At 41.5% G+C, this 25,163-nt stretch overlaps 1 protein-coding gene across 3 annotated transcripts in view; it reads right to left on the bottom strand.

Annotated features, from left to right (window-relative positions):
- Positions 1-25,163, bottom strand: part of MYO5B (myosin VB) — a 387,050-nt gene that overhangs the window by 224,450 nt on the left and 137,437 nt on the right. For all 3 annotated transcript variants that reach the window (XM_030925854.1, XM_030925855.1, XM_030925856.1), the window contains exons 3-4: positions 5,919-6,090; positions 2,959-3,103 (exon numbers count right to left, since the gene is read on the bottom strand). In XM_030925854.1, the coding sequence (XP_030781714.1) occupies positions 2,959-3,103; positions 5,919-6,090 (317 nt within the window). The remainder of the gene's footprint in view (positions 1-2,958; positions 3,104-5,918; positions 6,091-25,163) is intronic.

Raw genomic sequence — 25,163 nt, 5'->3', positions numbered from 1 at the left:
TAGACCCTCATGCTCTCACAGAGTCTCCCCACGCACTCAAAGCATCAAGAGCCCCTGTGTGAGCCACATCAAGAAAGAAAATCAAGTCCCTGGTGAATGAAGAGAATCACTGAGTCCAAGGCCACCTGAGCTGTAGTCTCCAAAGACTGAAAACTATTAATGTTAGTTTCTTACACCTTTCATTTCACCCAGCTGTTAGGAAGGCTCAAATTCAAAGCACACTGTGCTAGCCTATGGCTACTTGAACCACATAATTATTCCAATGACTACTGATGAGTCAGAAAAAGCACAACACAGTTGACAGGTACTGTTGAATGAATGTGTTCTAGTATTCAAAACTGATAGAGAAGGCCCATACAGGAAATACAGCAAAAACTTGTCCTGCATCTAACCAATGGGTCACCCTTCTTTCTTGGCTCAACAGATTCTGCTGAGGCTTCCAATGTACCTCTCAGATCAGTAACAGAAACCCTGAGCTGCTGACAACAGAACTAATTCAAAAATAGCTCTCGGATGACCGTGGTGGCTCACGCCTGTAATCCTAACACTTTGAGAGGCTGAGGCGGGTGGATCACTCGAGGTCAGAAGTTCGAGACCAGCCTGGCCAACATGATGAAACCCCATCTCTACTAAAAATACAAATATTAGCTAGGTGTGGTTGCCCACGCCTATAATCCCAGTTACTCAGGAGGCTGAGGCAGGAGAACTGCTTGAACCCGGGGGGCAGAGGTTGCAGTGAGCTGACATCGCACCACTGCACTCCAGCCTGGGTGAAAGAGCAAAACTCCATATCAAAAAAGAAAAAAACCAAAAAACATTTAAGTTGTTTCCACCTTTTGGCTATTGTGAATAACACTGCTAAGAACATGTGTAAGTTTTTGTGTAAATATGTGTTTCCAGGCCTGTGGCCACATGTGCTGGTCTTCCTACTTCTAATGTATGTTCATAAGCAAAAATTGCACAAGAACTTCAGCAAAATTAGGGACCCAGCAGTAAAACAAGTATAAACCTTAAAACCTTAAAGAAAATCCTTAAGGAAGCAATCCCAGTTCAGCTTTAACATCCAAACTCTCTACTGTAAATTCATTGCCCTAGAGCAAGACAGTATCACCACTATCACCCCAGATTCCCACACATCTCCTTCCCCATAATGGGTGCAAAGGTCCCAAGCAAGTGAAATAACCCAAGTGTAGGATAACCATGGACTCAGCTTCAGGCATTGCAGAGAAGAACACAGGAATCTTGTCAAGAGGGTCTATAGGCTGGATAAAGCTAGAAGATTCCTCAGGATGGAAAGCTAGAAGATTCTCAAGCCTACAGTGGTCCATAAGCAGCTTTGATGAAGAATGGAAACTTCTGACATGCCTAAGTGCAATGGCTAAGAGAATGGGATGAAAGCAACCAAATGTGAAAGCCAGTCATGACAGGACAAGTCTTAGAGAGCTGTCAGAGCTGTTGGCATGGTAGAACATGGTAAGAACCAAGCCACACCCACCTTCTCTTTCAGAACCATAAATTAACCATCTTCTAAAGGAGGAAAGAGTGTTGCCGTTCTCACATGAAGTGCATGTAGACTCGGGTGAATAGATTCTTCCAAAGCACAGAATCCGTTCAGTTCCCAGGCCTCCCTCCTCTGTGCCATACCCATGGCCTCCAACAGAAACTCACGCATAGGCTGTATACTGTGCAACATGCTAATGCTCATTCTTCTCTCCACAATCTTCTAAACCACACACAATTGAGTAGGAGGTGCACGTCAATGAGTTGCCAAGCTAAGCGACTTCTACTTGAGCCCTGATAGCAGATTAATATAGTATGTGGTCTTTCATTTGGCTTTAGAGAAAAGTCAAAGGTTGCAATAATTTTAGCTCCACTCTTTGGAGAAATAGTTAACAGATCATTCTATTAGATTTTTCAGCTCTCCAATCAGTGCTTATTTTGAATACATCACTGAGTATCTATAATGAAGCAGACCTTTTATATACTGATCTCTACTGCCAGCAATGAAGCACTATAAATCTGCATGGACGCCCATAAAACAGTCTTCCCTCATGGAAACTTTCACTGGGATGAAAATGATACCCTGAAATCCACTGAAGCACAGACCACCTAGAATGGGATTCTCCCCCTATAAAAATCACTAACTCCTTTTACTAAGTTAATCTGAATAGCTTTCCTTCTCCAAAAAGACTTTGCTATATGTTGCCAGCTCCAAAAAATGTTCTCTAGAGGTGACGAGAAAAACTTGGCTGAAAGAATCTAGCATTTTAGCATTAACTGAGAACTGCATTTCCCCCAAAACACTGATAAAGCTCTCTCTCCCTGCTTTATGCTGAAGTTACAGCCCATCACCCAACCCATTTTCTGACAAACAGACCTGCTATTTTTCAGAGTGAAAAGAATAACAGCAATAAGGAGAAGATCTACTTAAATACCTAAACAGAGCTCCACTTCCAGGCTAAAAACCCCAAACCACTATGCACAGCTGCCAGTTTGAAACTTCAATTTCTGCCCTCCAGTGCTTGGCATCTCAAGGAGTTGTCAAGGAGTCCTGGTTTCTTCAAAAGGGAGTCTTCAGTGAGACTAGCTGTAGATCAGGCTGGGGTAAGTGAATGGAGATGCTATCAAATGAATTATATTATACCATGAAGGGAGGAAAAGGGGACAAAAGGAAGTCAAAGAGAGATGAAATGCAAGAGATTTATTCCATTGCTCAAAAAAATGAAGTAAGTATAAAGAGTCACTGCTCTCCAAGTCTATGTTCAAGTTCACAAGAATAAGATAAAGGCATGAGGAAATGAGGTAAGTAATAGAATTTGGGCTGCTTTGTTTCCAAGATGTTTCCCTCAATCCCAGTCTTACCATCTCATTGTGAGCATCAGCTGCAGAGGAAGGTAAAAACTCCCCTTCCTGCTCACTGACTACTGAGGAGGACTTCTGGGCTGAGGACATTCTCACCTGGCCATCTGCTTGTAGGCTTCTTCTGCCACAGCAAAGATGTGGGGGTCCATGTCTCCCATGTTTTGGCCACTGTAGGCATAGATAACATCTTGTCCATAGATTGGCAACTGTTCATAAGGATTAATGGCAACAAGTACAATACCTGCAAACAGACAAGGTGGTCAGATTCCGACAGCACAGCAGACACCTAGCATCAGCTCAAGGCAACCACTCATTCATACATACGCCAAAAACCAAAGAATGAGAGGGCAGCAGAACCAGTCTTAACCAATCAATCAGCTCAATCAAGGCTCATTTGTGTGCTTCAGGTCTCCAAATACCCTACAGCCTGGAATAAGCATACACGCATACACACACACACACACACACAAATGCTAAAATAAACTGAGTTCATAAAATAGACATATGCAAGGTGTTCCAGGATCAGAGAGAAGAGGGTATTAAATTCTACCAGTATATATTAGAGAGATGTAAAAATCCATCTCAGAACTAAAATCTGAGAAAGGATTATACATTTTCTCATTTGTATATTGGTTATCTTAACTAAAATACAAATAACATGTGGACAGAGAATACAATTTACCTGTCTTGAGATCTCATCTTGGCTCAGCCAACTATGTTATTTTTGGCAATTACTTCTCAGTACCTCAGTTCCTCAACTGTTACATAAAATGGAGATAACAACTGCATTTATCTGGGACATCCTAAGGAAAAACGATGCATGGTGCAAGGGAAAATGCCAGGCATGGTGGCTCATGCCTGTAATCCCAGCACTTTGGGATGCTGAGGCAGGAGGATCATTTGAGGCCAGAAGTTCGAGACCAGCCTGGTTAACACAGTGAGACTTCTTCTCTACAAAAAAGTACTAGCTGGGCATGGTGGCATAGGCCTACTGTCCCAGCTACTCGAGGAGGCTGAGAGGAATGCTTAAGCCCAGAAGTTCAAGGCTGCAGTGAGCTATGATGGCACCACTGTACTCCAGCCTGGATGACAGAGTGAGGCCCTGTCTTAAAAACAACAACAACAACAACAACAACAACAACAAAAAAAAAAAAAAAAAAAAAAACACTTAAGACCAGTGCCTTGTATAGTAAGGACTGCATGTTTGCCATTTTTTATTATACCACATCTCAACTTTTTTCCCTCACACCTTGTGTCCCCTAAAGAAGCATTGCAATGATGGACTCAGTAAATACGTGTTGATTGAGAAATCAGAAAATGCTATAAGGTTCAGATAATCTTTTATGAATAGGTGACGCAGGTTGTTACTTGAGCCTGTAGAAAGAAAAAAGTGTGAATTTGATCTTTCAGACAAAACAGAGATATGCTTTTTTCTTTCCCATAAGATCACATTCTGGATGCCAGAAGACCCATTGACTGAGGTACAAAAACCAGAAGCTTTTCCAGTCACTTGGGAAGGAGAAGGCGATGAAAGGGCGGCTGCTAAGATGGGCAGTCTCCAACATTGTGCTCCCTTCTGGTGTCTGAAAAGAGACGCTATGAATGCAAAGTGTAATAAACCAGATTATTCCACATAAAGGGGAAAGGGCCAGGTGTAAAAAAGACACTCAAGTCCTCTTGACAGAAGTTTGCCTGAAAAGACCAAAATACAAGGCCCAGAACCCTGATAAATTCCACTAATGTGACTTATCACTTGGAGAATCCTCTTAGGAACAGCTTCACAGGTTCTGCTTGTTATTAGAGTTCTGTAAGATTCTAACTCATGTAGCATGCAATTCACATTTCCGTATCACACTCCGAGGTGACGTGTTTTCCTTAAACATCCTGGCCCCTCCAGAGCAGCATCTAGTGCTTCCTGGATGACTCAGACTTCTGTGCCATTCAGTCACTCTGAACAGCTTGAATGGGAGGAGTCAAGATACATTTGGATAAATACATATAGACACTAGGACATCTTAGAGGGGATTCCTTTAAAAACAGAACTGATGGTCACTTATCTTTTTCTCCTAAAATAGGAGTCAATTTTAAAAGTCTTCTTTTTGAAGTAAATATCTTATTAAAGGCTCTGATAATTATCAATTTGTTTCAAATAAAACTCCCACCAGCAGTTGGACTGAAGGAGCTTTTGGGAAACCACAGCTCTCAAGCACTGGAATCAACCTGCTATTGACAGCTCCTGAAATCCGGAAAAAAAACTAAGTAGCTAAAACTACAAATTCCAAACCAAAGTGGAATATAAAAGTGAAAAACCCCTGAGTGCCTGAGGTGTCACTTATGACGATGAGCAAGACCAGAGGGAATGTGCCAGGCGTTCCCACCCAGGACAAGACCACAAAGGAGCAACTCCCACAAAGAAGCCCTGCAGCCGGAATCCCCACCCAGATCCTCAATTTGCCTCTCAAACAATGGTTTATAGGGTTCTATTTTTGCTATGCCACTTAGCAATACTCTTTAAAAAGAGAGAGAGATCAGAATTTGCAATATAGGAAAGGAGAAGTTTTAAGAAAATCAAATATAATTTCAGGACTGTTTAAGTATGTTATGCATTTTGCTCACTAATTTGACAAATACTCATTGGGTGTTATGTCAGCACAAACAGAGGCAAGTGAGAAGATCACAGAAAAGCAGGCTTTTCAAGCAGAAAATAAAACAAGGCAAAACAAAACAAGGGTTCGGTACTGAGAGCAGGCACCCAGCTCAGGCATGATGCTGTACTTACTCCTCTCCCAGGACTCCAAGGACTGAGCTAAGCCAGTCGCACCACATGGTGTGAGCCATTTCTTCCCTGGTTGATCCATGATTAACACCAATCATCCCACAGAGACTGGGGCAGCCTAATTAAGCTACATTCACTGATTGCAAACCTTTCAAGGGTTTCAGAGGAGAGGTACTTACAAATGAGAGTGAAATGAGGACTCCTAAGCATTTGAGTTGAGCAAGTCTAAAGCTAGTAAGCACTTTCCAATACATGCAGCCAACAGATGCCCCCCACTTACCACAGTAAGTGTAGATATGGTTGGACTCCAGGAAACGGACCTTCAAATTGTGCAAAACTGCAGGTTCATGAAGATAGCTAAGGGCAGTCAGGTCATTTTCTCCCACCAAGATATCTGGATTCCGTAAGAAGGGCAGCTGGTTGCGTTGTACGTCAATTGGGTATTCCAGAATCTAAAGACATGCAAGTAGCAGACACAAAAAGGTGGTTATGAAGCATTAGGTCTGTACTCAACGTGCTGTCTTCTTAGCTGGAATCATCATCTTAACATGATAGTAAGTAATGAAGATAAATAATGTTTTAAAGAAAAACAAACTGAACAAAATACCTGTGTTCCCATGACAGACCAGTTCAGATGGAAAATTTGCAGATAACATAACCCCAGGATATTAAAGTAGAAGACTGACACACAGAGCTCAGGAAACATAACCAGTTCTAAGAGAGTGCTCTATTGCTTCTTAAGGGAAAAATACTGATTCTTTAATTTCAGTTGCAATTGGAGTGCTGTTCTTTCCCTCCATCTAGAAAAACTGCCTTGACTGGCCCCCATTTATTGCTGGTGCTTCATATACTCTCCCTCATTAACCAACACCATTTTTATTTGGATCATCTTGTATCTGATGAACTGCCCTCTATAAGCGACCTCAAGTTGAACCATTTGTGCATAGATTTCTCCCCAACTAACTGCAAATTCTTCTAGGGCAGTGATTTTGCTTTCACCTAAAATATATTAGGAGTTTGATATATATATATATATATATATATATATATATGCATAATCAGGGAGTAGGATTACACATTTTAGGTCAAATCTCAGATGTCAGGTGTTATCCTTGTATTCCTAGCACTTGGACAACATTAAGTACTCAAAAATGTTCATCGACAGGATACATTTGTGACTCTCAGTACCTGTATGCACACATGTACATCTACATGGGTAGTTTATAAGAAGGTCGTGGGGATGTTTTTAAACATTTAAATAGGAGGAACTTGGCTGCTGCTCACCATGTTTTATCTGAGTGCTAAGATTCTTACACTGTTCTTAAAAATCTTCTGGGACACTTATAAAAAGTTTCCTGAGCCCAACTTACTTATCAGGAATTCTGAGGCAGGGTTCAGGAACCTGAAATTTAAAATACATTCCCAAGTTATTCTGATACAGGTGACTTTTAGATCATATTTTAAGAATTTCTATTTTACATAAACCTTTTAGGAAATTCCATGGACACAGACTCCATTTACTGGGGTAACAGTCAATTTTTAAGATAATATAAATATCAATGTTCCTCCCACCCCATTTTTAGAGGGACTTGGTTATCAAATCTTAAGGTATATTAATAAACCCAGCAATGAAAATGCTAAGATAGGCAGATAAATCAAGTGTAGTAGATACAGAAAGAAACACAAGCACATAGAGAAAATTTGTATGTTACAATGTTAAATTGCAAATAAAAGGTTAAAAGGATCTTTCCTTTTTTTTTTTTTTATTTTTATTATACTTTAAGTTCCAGGGTACATGTGCATAACGTGCAGGTTTGTTACATATGTATAGTTATGCCATGTTGGTGTGCTGCACCCATCAACTCTTCAGCACCCATCAAGTCATCATTTATATCATGTATAACTCCCCAATGCAATTCCTCCCCCCTCCCCATGATAGGCCCCAGTGTGTGATGTTCCCCTTCCCGAGTCCAAGTGATCTCATTGTTCAGTTCCCACCTATGAGTGAGAACATGCGGTGTTTGGTTTTCTCTTCTTGTGATAGTTTGCTAAGAATGATGGTTTCCAGCTGCATCCATGTCCTTACAAAGGACGCAGCTCATCCTTTTTTATGGCTGCATAGTATTCCATGGTGTATATGTGCCACATTTTCTTAATCCAGTCTGTCACAGATGGACATTTGGGTTGATTCCAAGTCTTTGCTATTGTGAATAGTGCCGCAATAAACATACGTGTGCATGTGTCTTTGTAGGAGAATAATTTATAATCCTTTGGGTATATACCCAGTAGTGGGATGGCTGGGTCATATGGTACATCTAGTTCTAGATCCTTGAGGAATTGCCATACTGTTTTCCATAATGGTTGAACTAGTTTACAATCCCACCAACAGTGTAAAAGTGTTCCTATTTCTCCACATCCTCTCCAACACCTGTTGTTTCCTGACTTCTTAATGATTGCCATTCTAACTGGTGTGAGATGGTATCTCATTGTGGTTTTGATTTGCATTTCTCTGATGGCGAGTGATGATGAGCATTTTTTCATGTGTCTGTTGGCTGTATGAATGTCTTCTTTTGAGAAATGTCTGTTCATATCCTTTGCCCACTTTGTGATGGGGTTGTTTTTTTCTTGTATATTTGAGTTCTTTGTAGATTCTGGATATTAGCCCTTTGTCAGATGAGTAGGTTGCAAAAATTTTCTCCCATTCTGTAGGTTGCCTGTTCACTCTGATGGTAGTTTCTTTTGCTGTGCAGAAGCTCTTTAGTTTAATTAGATCCCATTTGTCAATTTTGGCTTTTGCTACCGTTGCTTTTGGTGTTTTAGACATGAAGTCCTTGCCCATGCCTATGTCCTGAATGGTACTCCCTAGATTTTCTTCTAGGGTTTTTATGGTATTAGGTCTAACATTTAAGTCTCTAATCCATCTTGAATTAATCTTCGTATAAGGAGTAAGGAAAGGATCCAGTTTCAGCTTTCTACTTTAAAAGGATCTTTTCAAGTAGTATTGGTAAGTAAATTAGTTAGCCATTTAGGGAAAAAAATAGGCCAGTATTCTTAATCTCTCTTGCCAAAATAAGTTTAGATAGAACATAAAAAAAGAAATTTAAACTGGGCAAATATTTCTGTAAGTTTTGGAAGGAAGAACTTTTGAAGAATTATGTAAAAGCCAAAAACATAAGAAAATATTCATAAATTTGGCCATAATTTAAAACTTTAAACCTATCATAAAACCTACCATTTGCAAAGTCAAATGGGAAAAGGGAAAAGGGGACAGGGGTTCTGCATTATATGATGGAATTCCTAATCTTAATATACAAAGAGTTACAAGAAATCCAAAAGAAAACCAACACCCCAACAGAAAATTGTACCTAGAATACAAATCACAAAATAACACATGAACAGATGAAAAACTATTCAACTTAATCAGTAACCAAAGAGATGCAAGTAAAAGATTATCAGCTATATTATCAGACTGACAAGACCCTAATAAGGAAGAGGGTAGACAAACAAGTGCACCACTTGTGGGAACAGATTGGTTTATCTCTGGAGGTTTATATCTTAGCAGGCAACACCTAAATAAGAATTTTTTCATTGATGAACTCTTCTTCCTTGGTCTCATGAAATAATTTCACAAGTGAGCCAAGATATGTTCTCACTGAAGCTATAGACAGTGAAAGAAAAACTACAGGGACAGTCAGGCAGCTGCTCACAGCATTCTTCTGAATTAAAAAAAAAAAAAAGTATGCTATAGGAATAAAGTGTGTAAGAGGATTCCCTTTATTTAAAAATGTATTAAAGCCTAGATGGATGACCATGCAAAATATCATTGGTTATCTCTGTTAGTGGGATTTCCTTTATACAGTTCCCTGTTTTTTTCTTTATATTAATCAAGGCTCTTTTTTGTGAAAAGGTTTTTTATTTATATTAAACTTTGTCTATGCAGGAAACCAGTGAACCATTAACTATCATGTAGATGATGCAGACAAATTTCCACAAGGTGGGAACAGGGGGAAATGGAGAATATCAGAGTGCTGATTTTTATTTCATTCAATTCTAGAGTTGGCAGCCTTCTTCATCCACTGTTAGTGGTATCACCAGGATTCTAATCAGACCTCCCTCCCCACAAAGCATCCCAAAGACACCTTGGTGGTGATGTCCCCAGACCTGAGGGAGCACAGCTACCCTCCTCTCCCGGGCTCTGCACCCAGCTCAGCGGGCAGCACAGGGACTGCCAGGTGCAGAGCCACAGAGCTCATCTCACTCAGCCACTCCTCTTTCAGATTAGAAAGCCGGGACCTGAGCCCAACGGCTTCAACTCCTGAGGCAGAAATGCTGGCTTCCTCTCGATTCTCAGATGAATCTCTTCAACTCTCCCCCCAGGAATGTAAACTAATACAACCATTATGGAAAATAGTGTATAGATTCCTTAAAGAACTAAAAGTAGAACTACCATTTGATCTAGCAATCCCACTACTGTATATCTACCCAGAGGAAAAGAGTCATTACATGAAAAAGATACTTGCTCATGCATGTTTATCGCAGCACAATTCACAATTCCAAAATTTGGAACCAACTCAAATGCCCATCAATGAGTGGATAAAGAAATTGTGGTGTATATATATATATATATATGTGTGTGTGTATATATTTATTTATATATTTTATATACATATTTGTATATGTTTATATATATATATAATGGAATTATTACTCAGCCATAAAAAGGAATGACTTAATGGCATTAGCAGCAACCTAGATGGGACTGGAGATTCTAAGTAACTCAGGAATGGAAAACCAAACATTGTATGTTCTCACTCATAAGCAGGAGCTAAGCTATGAGGATGCGAAGGCATAAAAATGATACAATGGACTTTGGGGACTTAGAGGAAAAGGGGTGAGGGATAAAAGACTACAAAATTGGGTTCAGTGTATACTGCTTGGGAGATGGGTGCACCAAATCTCACAAATCACCACTAAAGAACTTACTCATCTAACCAAATACCACCTGTTCCCCCAAAACCTATGGCAATAAAAAAATTTTTTAAAAAAAGACTCTTCCCCCAAGCACATGGAGGCAAACACACATGCAGTTTTGTGAAAACCATCGACAAATAAAGCAGTGGTATTGGTTTCAGTAAAACTGATAAGGAGTAAAAATGCCCAGAGCAGCAGAAAAGAGGGGCTGCAAGCTCAGCAGCCAAAGCTGCAGATTCTTGGGTATGTGGACATCCAGAGGGAAGGAAGGAGTGAGAGACCTGACAACAGATTTTTTCCTGTAACAGGAATTTGATTCTAATACTGCTGTTAGTGTCTGGCATTTACAGCTAATATGGTTTTATTTGACATCTAAGTGTTTATGACAGTGATCGGGGCCATGAACTTTCTGGCACAAAAGATTCCATCCACTCCATATTAACTGGGCCTTCAGAGGTGAAAAGGAGGCTAAATGTTAACACTTACCACGAAATTAATGCTTTGTCACCACTCAGAGTGGACCTTGGCTCCCTTCTGCAACTAGGAGCCGGGAATCAGGAACAGATGGAGGTCCCCAGTTGGTCCCAGTCTGACAAGTGGGATTAGACAAGTGAGAGTGGCAGGAGGCCTAGAGTAGGAACTGGTCTATACCTGAGCTCTCCAGGAGGGTAGCCCCTAGCCCTATGTGGCTATTTCAGTGAAATTAATAAAATTAAATTCAACTGAAACCTCAGTTTCTCAGTCACACTAGCCACTGTTAACACAAAGTGACTGAGGCAGGTCTCGATTAACAGAGGTTTGTCTAGCCAAGGCTGAGGATGCAGGCAGGGAAAAATATAAGATTCATGAGCATCTGCAGCCTATGCTTTGTCCAGGGGGGTTTGGAAACTTCAAGGGGGGTTGGGAACTTCAGTATTTAAAAGGGAAAGAGCAAGTAGAAGGGGAAAAAAGGGAGGGAGAAGGAAGGTAAGCAGTGAGACAAATGGTTACATTCTTGTGGCTCTGATTAGCCTCAATAAATCCATATTTTACATGTGAAAAGAGAGAAAATGAAGAAGTCCATTGTGCATTTGTCTCAGAGTAGGCAGAGGGATGATTTCTGGTCTTGTCCTTGTGCTGTACCTGTGAAGATAAGCTGGTAATTGACATTGTCATGGTGAGAGTCAACAGAACTCAGTTTTGTAGGCCTAGTTTATAGGAGTGATATGTACCCTGGAAGATTTAGGGACTCAAGAAATTTCCTTGTAAGCTATTTGTGAGGAAAGCCACCTGGGGAGATAATGTGGTCTTCTATCATTGTGGGAGCACGGCTTACAGATGAGGCTACGACACAGGGCTGCAAAATTACAGCTGTTTGGGAAAAGAAGAAAAGCAGTATTACGTGACTCAGTTCCCAACCTTAAATTTCCCTTTGGCCCAGCGAGTTTGGGGTCCTGAGAGTTTTTCTTTTTGAGATAGAGTCTTGCTCTGTTGCCCAGGCTGGACTGCAGTGATACAATCTTGACTCACTGCAACCTCCGCCTCCTGAGCTCAAGCAATCCTCCTGCCTCAACCTCCCAAGTAGCTCAGACTACAGGTATGTACCACCACACTTGGCTTATTTTTGTATTTTTGGTAGAGACAGAGTTTTGCCATGTTGCCCAGGCTGGCCTAGAACTCTCAGGTGATCCACCTACCTTGGCTTCCCAAAGTGTGAGATTGCAGGTGTGAGCCACCACGATCCTGGCCTCTAAGAGTTTATTTTCTTTCACATCACATTTTAAGGGTCCAATAACTACATGTAGCTAGTGACTGCCACATTAGACAACTGAGATACAGAACATTCCACCACAGCCAGTATTCTATTGGCAGTGCTGGCCTAGACTGTTCTAAGCCCTGTGGGCCTATGATTCTATACTACTTGGTAGGTGCTCAAAAAATATTAGTTTAGTGAAATGTCTGATTCACTGATAACTTCTCCCACACCTCAATCTATGTCTGTGTTACATAGTACAACAGCAAGATGGTATAATCATAAAAAAGTCTTTGAATGACACTCCTAAATATTTGGAACTAATAATAATCATATAGTGGACAGAAGAGGAGAAATAATTGGCTTTTATTATCTACCCATGGAACCAGAAGATCTAGAAAAAAAGATATGCTAGTAAAAACAGGGCTACCAACTGGCAAGCAGTTGGTGTTGACCCAGAGGTGGAAATGGCACTGAATAGGAGTGAACCCCTGTATTCAAGTCCTGGTCCCTCAAATAAAGCAGCGGCTCTCAACCCTTCCAGGACACTGGAATCCCTGGGAGAGCTTTTAAGAAAGATAACCTACATCCCATCCCAAGATTTTGATTTAATTAGTCAGACTGAAACCCAAGCTTTGCCTTTTAAGTTCCCCAGGGGTTTTTAATGCACAGCCAAAGTTGAGAAAAACTGAACCCAAGTTCTGCAAGGCCTTGAGCCCATCACTTGACTTCCAGGAACCTCAGTTTCCCTAATTGTAAGATGGGAAGCCTAGTTTCAGCAATCTTCAAGGGTCCTTCCAACTTCATTGGCTGAACGTTTTTAACTTAGGTCCATGGGTACAGGGGTTTTCTCATTTGTGAAATTACAACAGCTATACTAGAAGAAAAACAATGTTAAGGAAACTCTATTCCCAGGTAAGAGGAAGCCTCAAAGCTTAAATCCACTTACCGTCACTATAGTGGCAAGCATGTGGCTCTAGGTTCATTTAATATTCATTAAAAGGTTGTTTTATGCTATGTCCTAGACAAGCACAAAAAAACACAAACATTTAATGACTGTTCTGCTGTGTCTCATTCTCTAACAGTCCTGTGTTTAAGTTTTACCGCCGTCTTCTCCAGTCCCCAGAAAGCTTATTCTCCTTAAAGAGAACCTTCTTATTCTTCCTCTTGCACCACAAAGCACAACACAGGCACTCAATTACTTGAAAAATAAAATACTCTGATTTATGTAACCTTCCAAATTAGGAAATTCAGTTAAGTCATGAGGAAGTAGCAAATTAACACTGAAACTTCAGTGGCTTAATACTGCAAAGGTTTATTTCTCATTTACGCTAGGTGTGTAAGACTGGCTGGTACTGAGGCTCTGCTCTCTCAGGTCACACTGACACCAACATGCTGCCTGACAGTCACCAGGCAGAGGAAGAGAAGAGCACAGCAAACTCCTGTGGGTTCTTCTCTGCTTCCACCTGAAGTGACCGATATCAGTTCTACCTAGCACACCCACTCGAGAAAAGTAATCACAGGGTCCCACTGAACTGCAAGGGGGCTAGGAAACATGGCAAAGCATGAAGGTATCATCTTTGACACCCTAAGTGTTCCTGCTTTGAGAAGTCAGCAGGAAATCCAAGTAGTATCCAAAAGAGCTTCAAAGAGAGTGTGGGCCAGTCATGGTGGCTCACGCCTGTAATCCCAGCACTTTGGGAGGCAGAGGCTGGCAGATCACCTGAGCTCAGGAGTTCGAGATCAGCCTGGCCAACATGGTGAAACTCCATTTCTACTTAAAATACAAAAATTAGCTGGGCGTGGTGGCATACGCTTGTAATCCCAGCTACTCAGGAGGCTGAGGCACAAGAATCACTTGAACCCAGGAGGCAGAGGTTGAAGTGTGCCGAGATTGTACCACTGCACCCCAGCCTGGGCAACAGAGTGGGACTCCATCTAAAAAAAAAAAAAATTGTGAAGTTGGAGGACTCAGAGACTCAGTTAAGAGGGTGGGTGGAGTAACATCAAATAGCTTGCCATGGACACCAGTGTTTTAGAAAGACTTCTCTAGATGCTTGAAATTGAGTTTTTCATATTCTAAACCCTATATTGTATATTTTCATTGTAAGTTGGATGGAAAACTTCATAAAGGTATATATGTCATTTTTACTGTTGTATAATCAGACTCTGGCACATAATTGCTCAATAATAATTTTTAATGAATGATGAATGAACAGTGATGCAAGTAATTAAAAGAAGAAAAGTCTATAAATGAAAAGCTACTGATAAACTGCCTGGTCAACACACAATTAAGAAGTTTGAATTATAAACAAGATTACAGCAGCATAAAAATATGGAGTCAAAGTTAATCTTCTGACTTCAATTTATTGTACCGCTTAAACATTCTGTTGGAACCATGGAGCCCCAGTTTAACTCCTAACTTGGTGTACTTCAGCAATGAACAGACCAGACCACTTTCCCTATGGGCTTAAACCTGAGTTTCTCAGCCTTGTCACTGTTAACATCTGCAGTTGGATAGTTCTCTGTTGTGGGGGTGCCACCTTGTGCATTACAGAGCACTGAGAAGCATCCCACTAGATGCCAGTAGCAAATCCTCCTCATGACAGTTGTGGCAACCAAAAATGTGCCCAGACATTGCCAAATGTTCGGGACAGGGGTGCAAATTGCTGCCCCACTCATCTCCAATCTGAAGCAGCTGGGCAAAGCATCCTAAACCTATGGGGAAAAAATTAGTGGGGAAAAAATTAGCAGGAAAAATAGGTCAATGACAATAAATTAGAAAGAGCTTCAAGAGTACTCATCTGCAGACGGTGTGTGATGCTTGCACAACACTGTGAAGATACTTAATGCCACTGAACAGTACACTTAAACATGGTGAAAATGTTGAATCATTATGTGTATTTTATCATAATTTTTTTTACACTTTGACTCTTTAGACAAGATGACTAATTACAGTGGTAGCAATATTACCAGTAGATAATTATATACATTATACTTTATGCTAAAACATTTTGTGTATGTACAATATAACCATGATAACTGAGCAATTGAAAGCAAGATAAAGATAAAAATAAAAATTATTAGGAGACCCAAAAACCAGCATTATGATAAGAACTAAAATGGCCAGCTAAAAGAAGTAATCAAACTCTACCTCTACTAAGAAGCCTTGCTGGTTCCAGAAGGGTATCCATCCCTCAGACATTCTTAGCTTTCTGCTTTTGCCAGATGTGTGCACAGCAGGCATTTAAGCTGCACTGAGTAGACAAGTGCTCTGCATTCTCAAGGTATATGAGTCTGGGTGCACCAATATGCAAGGACAATAGTCCTAGTGGTTCTGTGAGACTATAGCTTCTTGACATGAGGAACCATGTTTGATAGGACCTTGCTATAATGTCTTGATATGTTCAGTACCATCCTTAGACCTGAGCAAGAGGGACCCCTTCCTTGACACTGTGTTGCAGAGGGTATTAAATATCACATAATATAAATTATTAAAGAACACATGGTGTGACTCCGTCCTTGGGATCAACATTCAGTGCTGTCACAGCATGACCTGAAATGCTCAACACCGCTCTGGTGACTAACACCTTCAGGCCCCAGAGAAACACTTCTCCACACCTTGTCCTGTGTTCTTGAAACAAGATAACAGTGCCCAGTTGCCTTGAGGTTCATGGGTTGAAACATTGCCAGTACTGGAGAAATGGTGCTTTGGAGTGTGGGGAAGAATCAGGCAGCAAAGATGCTTAGGTAAAACGGAGGACAAACTCATTATCCTTCCTTTCAGATAGCCCATGCAAAAGATCCTTTCATAATGGATTATCATTTTCTAATTGGGCCGAGGGTCCAAGTCCTTGCTTCTCCATGTGCTCTTGTTGTGGTTCCAGGGTGCTAAGTATTTGCAACCCCTGCAACATGACAGAGGAATGCTTTAAAATACTGAACAATTTATACTACTCATGTGTTTACACATATGTGCAGGTATAACATGCCCAAACCAAGATAGTGATTCTATATATTGGCAGCTGGATCGAGATTGAATTGCAACTATATTTTTAAAATAGTAAATGTTCAAAAATGTTTTTAATTAAAAACATGAGACTGAGGGGCGGAGCAAGATGGCCGAATAGGGACAGCTCCAGTCTCCAACTCACAGCGCAAGCGACACAGAAGACCGGTGATTTCTGCATTTTCAACTGAGGTACTGGGGTCATCTCACTAGGGAGTGCCGGACAATCGGTGCTGGTCAGCTGCTGCAGCCTGACCAGCGAGAGCTGAAGCAGGGCGAGGCATCGCCTCACCTGGGAAGCGCAAGGGGGAAGGGAATCCCTTTTCCTAGCCAGGGGAACTGAGACACACAACACCTGGAAAATCGGGTAACTCCCACCCCAATACTGCGCTTTAAGCAAACAGGCACACCAGGAGAATATATCCCACACCTGGCCGGGAGGGTCCCACGCCCACAGAGCCTCCCTCATTGCTAACACAGCAGTCTGTGGCGATCTAACCGCAAGGCAGCAGCGAGGCTGGGGGAGGGGCGCCCGCCATAGCTGAGGCTTAAGTAGGTAAACAAAGCCACTGGGAAGCTTGAACTGGGTGGAGCTCACAGCAGCTCAAGGAAACCTGCCTCTCTCTGTAGACTCCACCTCTGGGGACAGGGCACAGCTAAAAAACAACAGGGGAAGCAGCAGAGCCCTGTGCAGACGCGAAAGACTGTGTCTGACAGCTTTGAAGAGAGCAGTGGATCTCCCAACACGGAGGTAGAGATCTGAGAACAGACAGACTGCCTGCTCAAGTGGGTCCCTGACCCCTGAGTAGCCTAACTGGGAGACATCCCCCACTAGGGGCAGTCTGACACCCCACACCTCACAGGGTGGAGTACACCCCTGAGAGGAAGCTTCCAAAGCAAGAATCAGACAGGTACACTCGCTGTTCAGCAATATTCTATCTTCTGCAACCTCTGCTGCTGATACCCAGGCAAACAGGGTCTGGAGTGGACCTCAAGCAATCTCCAACAGACCTATAGCTGAGGGTCCTGACTGTCAGAAGGAAAACTATCAAACAGGAAGGACACCTATACCAAAACCCCATCAGTATGTCACCATGATCAAAGACCAGAGACAGATAAAACCACAAAGATGGGGAAAAAGCAGGGCAGAAAAGCTGGAAATTCAAAAAATAAGAGCGCATCTCCCCTGCAAAGGAGCGCAGCCCATTGCCAGCAATGGATCAAAGCTGGTCAGAGAATGACTTTGACGAGATGAGAGAAGAAGGCTTCAGTCCATCAAACTTCTCAGAGCTAAAGGAGGAATTACATACCCAGCGCAAAGAAACTAAAAATCTTGAAAAAATAGTGAAAGAATTGACAGCTAGACTAATTAATGCAGAGAAGGTCATAAACGAAATGACAGAGATGAAAACCATGACACGAGAAATACGTGACAAATGCACGAGCTTCAGTAACCGACTCGATCAACTGGAAGAAAGAGTATCAGCGATTGAGGATCAAATGAATGAAATGAAGCGAGAAGAGAAACCAAAAGGAAAAAGAAGAAAAAGAAATGAACAAAGCCTGCAAGAAGTATGGGATTATGTAAAAAGACCAAATCTACGTCTGATTGGGGTGCCTGAAAGTGAGGGGGAAAATGGAACCAACTTGGAAAACACTCTTCAGGATATCATCCAGGAGAACTTCCCCAACCTAGTAGGGCAGGCCAACATTCAAATTCAGGAAACACAGAGAACGCCACAAAGATACTCCTCCAGAAGAGCAACTCCAAGACACATAATTGCCAGATTCACCAAAGTTGAAATGAAGGAAAAAATCTTAAGGGCAGCCAGAGAGAAAGGTCGGGTTACCCACAAAGGGAAGCCCATCAGACTAACAGCAGATCTCTCGGCAGAAACTCTACAAGCCAGAAGAGAGTGGGGGCCAATATTCAACGTTCTTAAAGAAAAGAATTTTAAACCCAGAATTTCATATCCAGCCAAACTAAGTTTCATAAGTGAAGGAGAAATAAAATCCTTTACAGATAAGCAAATGCTTAGAGATTTTGTCACCACCAGGCCTGCCTTACAAGAGACCCTGAAGGAAGCCCTAAACATGGAAAGGAACAACCGGTACCAGCCATTGCAAAAACATGCCAAAACGTAAAGACCATCGAGGCTAGGAAGAAACTGCATCAACTAACGAGCAAAATAACCAGTTAATATCATAATGGCAGGATCAAGTTCACACATAACAATATTAACCTTAAATGTAAATGGACTAAATGCTCCAATTAAAAGACACAGACTGGCAAACTGGATAAAGAGTCAAGACCCATCAGTCTGCTGTATTCAGGAGACCCATCTCACATGCAGAGACATACATAGGCTCAAAATAAAGGGATGGAGGAAGATCTACCAAGCAAATGGAGAACAAAAAAAAGCAGGGGTTGCAATCCTAGTCTCTGATAAAACAGACTTTAAACCATCAAAGATCAAAAGAGACAAAGAAGGCCATTACATAATGGTAAAGGGATCAATTCAACAGGAAGAGCTAACTATCCTAAATATATATGCACCCAATACAGGAGCACCCAGATTCATAAAGCAAGTCCTTAGAGACTTACAAAGAGACTTAGACTCCCATACAATAATAATGGGAGACTTCAACACTCCACTGTCAACATTAGACAGATCAACAAGACAGAAAGTTAACAAGGATATCCAGGAATTGAACTCATCTCTGCACCAAGCAGACCTAATAGACATCTATAGAACTCTCCATCCCAAATCAACAGAATATGCATTCTTCTCAGCACCATATCGCACTTATTCCAAAATTGACCATATAATTGGAAGTAAAGCACTCCTCAGCAAATGTAAAAGAACAGAAATTATAACAAACTGTCTCTCAGACCACAGTGCAATCAAACTAGGACTCAGGACTAAGAAACTCAATCAAAACCGCTCAACTACATGGAAACTGAACAACCTACTCCTGAATGACTACTGGGTACATAACGAAATGAAAGCAGAAATAAAGATGTTCTTTGAAACCAATGGGAACAAAGATACAACATACCAGAATCTCTGGGACACATTTAAAGCAGTGTGTAGAGGGAAATTTATAGCACTAAATGCCCACAAGAGAAAGCAGGAAAGATCTAAAATTGACACTCTAACATCACAATTAAAAGAACTAGAGAGGCAAGAGCAAACACATTCAAAAGCTAGCAGAAGGCAAGAAATAACTAAGATCACAGCAGAATTGAAGCAGATAGAGACACAAAAAACCCTCCAAAAAATCAATGAATCCAGGAGTTGGTTTTTTGAAAAGATCAACAAAATTGACAGACCGCTAGCAAGACTAATAAAGAAGAAAAGAGAGAGGAATCAAATAGATGCAATAAAAAATGATAAAGGGGATATCACCACCGACCCCACAGAAATACAAACTACCATCAGAGAATACTATAAACACCTCTACGCAAATCAACTAGAAAATCTAGAAGAAATGGATAAATTCCTGGACATATACACACTCCCAAGACTAAACCAGGAAGAAGCTGAATCCCTGAATAGACCAATAGCAGGCTCTGAAATTGAGGCAACAATCAATAGCCTACCCACCAAAAAAAGTCCAGGACCAGATGGATTCACAGCTGAATTCTACCAGAGGTACAAGGAGGAGCTGGTACCATTCCTTCTGAAACTATTCCAATCAATAGAAAAAGAGGGAATCCTCTCTAACTCATTTTATGAGGCCAACATCATCCTGATACCAAAGCCTGGCAGAGACACAACAAAAAAAGAGAATTTTAGACCAATATCCCTGATGAACATCGATGCAAAAATCCTCAATAAAATACTGGCACACCAGATTCAGCAGCACATCAAAAAGCTTATCCACCATGATCAAGTGGGCTTCATCCCTGGGATGCAAGGCTGGTTCAACATTCGCAAATCAATAAACGTAATCCAGCATATAAACAGAACCAAAGACAAGAACCACATGATTATCTCAATAGATGCAGAAAAGGCTTTTGACAAAATTCAACAGCCCTTCATGCTAAAAACTCTCAATAAATTCGGTATTGATGGAACGTACCTCAAAATAAGAGCTATTTATGACAAACCCACAGCTAATATCATACTGAATGAGCAAAAACTGGAAAAATTCCCTTTGAAAACTGGCACAAGACAGGGATGCCCTCTTTCACCACTCCTATTCAACATAGTGTTGGAAGTTCTGGCTAGGGCAATCAGGCAAGAGAAAGAAATCAAGGGTATCCAGTTAGGAAAAGAAGAAGTCAAATTGTCCCTGTTTGCAGATGACATGATTGTATATTTAGAAAACCCCATTGTCTCAGCCCAGAATCTCCTTAAGCTGATAAGCAACTTCAGCAAAGTCTCAGGATACAAAATTAATGTGCAAAAATCACAAGCATTCTTATACACCAGTAACAGACAGAGAGCCAAATCATGAATGAACTTCCATTCACAATTGCTTCAAAGAGAATAAAATACCTAGGAATTCAACTTACAAGGGATGTAAAGGACCTCTTCAAGAACTACAAACCACTGCTCAGTGAAATCAAAGAGGACACAAACAAATGGAAGAACATACCATGCTCATGGATAGGAAGAATCAATATCGTGAAAATGGCCATACTGCCCAAGGTTATTTATAGATTCAATGCCATCCCCATCAAGCTACCAATGACTTTCTTCACAGAATTGGAAAAAACTGCTTGAAAGTTCATATGGAACCAAAAAAGAGCCTGCATTGCCAAGACAATCCTAAGTCAAAAGGACAAAGCTGGAGGCGTCACGCTACCTGACTTCAAACTATACTACAAGGCTACAGTAACCAAAACAGCATGGTACTGGTACCAAAACAGAGATATAGACCAATGGAACAGAACAGAGTCCTCAGAAATAATACCACACATCTACAGCCATCTGATCTTTGACAAACCTGACAAAAACAAGAAATGGGGAAAGGATTCCCTATTTAATAAATGGTGCTGGGAAAATTGGCTAGCCATAAGTAGAAAGCTGAAACTGGATCCTTTCCTTACTCCTTATATGAAGATTAATTCAAGAAGGATTAGAGACTTAAGTGTTAGACTTAATACCATAAAAACCCTAGAAGAAAATCTAGGTGGTACCATTCAGGACATAGGCACGGGCAAGGACTTCATGTCTAAAACACCAAAAGCAATGGCAGCAAAAGCCAAAATTGACAAATGGGATCTAATTAAACTAAAGAGCTTCTGCACAGCAAAAGAAACTACCACCAGAGTGAACAGGCAACCTACAGAATGGGAGAAAATTTTTGCAATCTACTCATCTGACAAAGGGCTAATATCCAGAATCTACAAAGAACTCAAACAATTTTACAAGAAAAAAACAACCCCAGTAAAAAGTGGGCAAAGGATATGAACAGACATTTCTCAAAAGAAGACATTCATACAGCCAACAGACACATGAAAAAATGCTCATCATCACTCGCCATCAGAGAAATGCAAATCAAATCCACAATGAGATACCATCTCACACCAGTTAGAATGGCAATCATTAAAAAAAAAAAAAAAAATCAGGAAACAACAGGTGTTGGAGAGGATGTGGAGAAATAGGAACACTTTTACACTGTTGGTGGGATTGTAAACTAGTTCAACCATTATGGAAAACAGTATGGCAATTCCTCAAGGATCTAGAACTAGATGTACCATATGACCCAGCCATCCCACTACTGGGTATATACCCAAAGGATTATAAATTATTCTACTACAAAGACACATGCACACGTATGTTTACTGCGGCACTATTCACAATAGCAAAGACTTGGAATCAACCCAAATGTCCATCTGTGACAGACTGGATTAAGAATATGTGGCACCATGGAATATACACCATGGAATACTATGCAGCCATAAAAAAGGATGAGTTTGCGTCCTTTGTAGGGACATGGATGCACTGGAAACCATCATTCTTAGCAAACTATCACAAGAACAGAAAACCGAACACCGCATGTTCTCACTCATAGGTGGGAACTGAACAATGAGATCACTTGGACTTGGGAAGGGGAACATCACACACTGGGGCCTATCATGGGGAGGGGCCTATCATGGGGAGGGGGGAGGGGGGAAGGATTGCACTGGGGAGTTATACATGATATAAATGATGAATTGAGGGGTGCTGACGAGTTGATGGGTGCAGCACACCAACATGGCACAAGTATACATATATAACAAACCTGCACATTATGCACATGTACCCTAGAACTTGAAGTATAATAAAAATAAATAAATACATAAATAAATAAATAAAAATGTGCACCAGCCCCCCCCCCCCCAAAAAAAACATGAGATTTAAATAATTTGATAAAATATACTTTAAACAGATGTAGGGTTACATTCTCTTGCTCTGGCCCTCCAAATGTCAGGGTGGGCTTGGAAATACTGAGACGGTGGAGTTTGTTAGTCTTTGAAAAGCTCATGTGCTCCCGTCTTCCTCTCACTCATGAATGCTAGGTCAGGGCCTTGCCCAGAGGGAGTACTCATCATCAAGGTGGGTGATAGATAGTAGATACAAACTCAGTTGGAAAATGAAATTTAAATTAAAAGCCATGGAAACAAGGAGAGTTTTCCCTGACACTAGAGGGCAGGAGTCAAGCAGTCAGAAAGGGAGGTGGGGCCAAGAGAGAAGGCCTGGCCTGCACAGAGGTGCTCCAAGCAGAGCATGCAGAAGCTACCTCATCACCAAGTTCTGTATCCCCTGAAAGCCTGATCCACTCTAAAAACAGTCTTGTGCTAAGAGTTGGCACACCTAGATACCTTGTACCCATCATGGATCTGGGGGGAAAAAGATGCTATTCCCCCAAGAAGTTTATCATCTTGTTGACTTCAATATGAAACATCTTATATTATGCCAGGTGAAATAAGCCAGACACAAAAGGACAAATACTGTATGATTCCACTTCTATGAGGTACCTGGGATCGTCAAACTCAGAAAGTAGAACGGAGTTTTTCAGGTGCTGTGTGCGGAGAAGAGATTGGGAAGTTGGTGTTTAAGGGGGACCAAGTTTCAGTTGTATAAGAGGAAGAGTTCTGAAGAAGGATAGTGGTGATGGTTACACAATGTGAATACCACTGAGTTGCTGCTGACTGCCACTAAATTTTACACTTAAAAATGGTTAGCATGGTACATTTTATGCTACATATATTTTACCACAATAGAAATGAATGAATGCATGAATGAGCAAAAGCAAGAATGAAAAAACCTTTTAGAGGCACAGATAGAAGCTTGACTGTCTTGAAGAGGGGGCAAGTTAGCAAGTAGGCAGAAGGTCCTATCATAAGTTAGAGGTTAGGAACATCATTGTCTTTCTGGAAGAGAATCTAACTGATGTTAATCCTTTGCTGATGCAGTGAAACCCACACTATTGAACTTCAGGGGGAGGGAGGATGCACGAGGTTGGTTGGAAGAGGCTTCTGGGGCAGATTTTCCAGCCAGCATAGTATACCATGGATAATTTCAGCTTCAGAGGAGACTCTCTGCAAGCATTCCAAGTCTGGCCACGTAATTTCTGTGCTCCTGGCCTCTAGTCCACAGCTCCGCCAAGTCACTCATAATGATAGCTCAGAGCTAGCCGTGGACAAGCCACTGCCCATGAGAAACCTGGACAGACTCAGATGTTCAGAGCCCATTATTTCTTGAGAGCTGCTAATCTCCAGCGCCAGGCTTCCCTTCCAATTACATGCTGCTCGGCCTTGTAGCAGGGGAAGGAGGAGATGGGGTCTGGGCAGCTGCCAGGATTAGTCATGCAGGGCCAAATTCGTTTTCAGCAGGGTGGGTGAGCATCTGCTCTGTTTTAGCAACATGGCAGATCATTCCTCACTACCTCCGTACAACTTTTTAAAAACACCCACCCACTAGAAAAGATCAACTGAAATGAAATCTGCTGGAGTAGAGTAGAAGATATACCACTCAAGTGGGTGGACTAATTTCATTTTTTTTCCCCGGCGTGGGGTGGGAAGTTATTCAACACGGTAAACATAATTCTATCTGTTGGGAGTTGTACTTGTCATCTCAAAAGCAAGAGGTGGCTAGCAAATGCTGCCTACTAGGAAGAGGAATGTGAGGGATGCACACCTCAGTACAGACGTTTTCTAACAAGCTCACGTTCCGGGTTTACCAAGTGGTATGCTTAAGTTGATACAAAACAGAAGTTAGTGGTAGGATGTTCAATCAACAAGTTAATCACCAACCATCTAGAAAAGGAGACAAGACCAAGAATAGGCAGGAAATGATCAAAGGACAGAGGATATGGTACACACTTGTAGTGTTGTTGCCATTCAGAGAGGAAATAGTCTCTCCAACCCAAACCTTTACTCCAAGCAATGTCTGTTCCGCAGCCCAAACTCAATCCTTCCCAAAGTTGATTCTTAATTTGTTACCAACCATTTTGTTCCAAACCTATTTTTCTCCCAGTCGTCTCCCCCACTGTAAAGGCTGCATGAACTACCTCTGCTTGCATCCTCAGGCTGAAGCCACCCTACCATCCCTTCCCTGACAGCTCCCAGATGCACTGGCCTCCTTCCCTTTCCTGGAACACGACAAGGTCTCAGGGCTTTGGCACACACGGTTCCTGCCTGGGACACTCTACTCTTGGTCACTGCACCCTGAATCTTCCATGGCCAGCTCCTTCTCAAAACCCCCTCTCCTCAAGAGGAGTCTCACCCAGCTCCTCCGGGGGCTGAGGCAGGAAGAGGATCACTTGAGCCCAGGAGTTTGAGGCCCGCCTGGGCAACACAGGGAGATCCCATCTCT

Source organism: Rhinopithecus roxellana, chromosome 21 (genome assembly GCF_007565055.1).
Source record: "Rhinopithecus roxellana isolate Shanxi Qingling chromosome 21, ASM756505v1, whole genome shotgun sequence".
NCBI classification, from domain to species: domain Eukaryota; kingdom Metazoa; phylum Chordata; class Mammalia; order Primates; family Cercopithecidae; genus Rhinopithecus; species Rhinopithecus roxellana.
The sequence above is the reverse complement of the archived record's forward strand: the minus strand, read 5'-3'. Positions and strand labels throughout refer to the sequence as shown.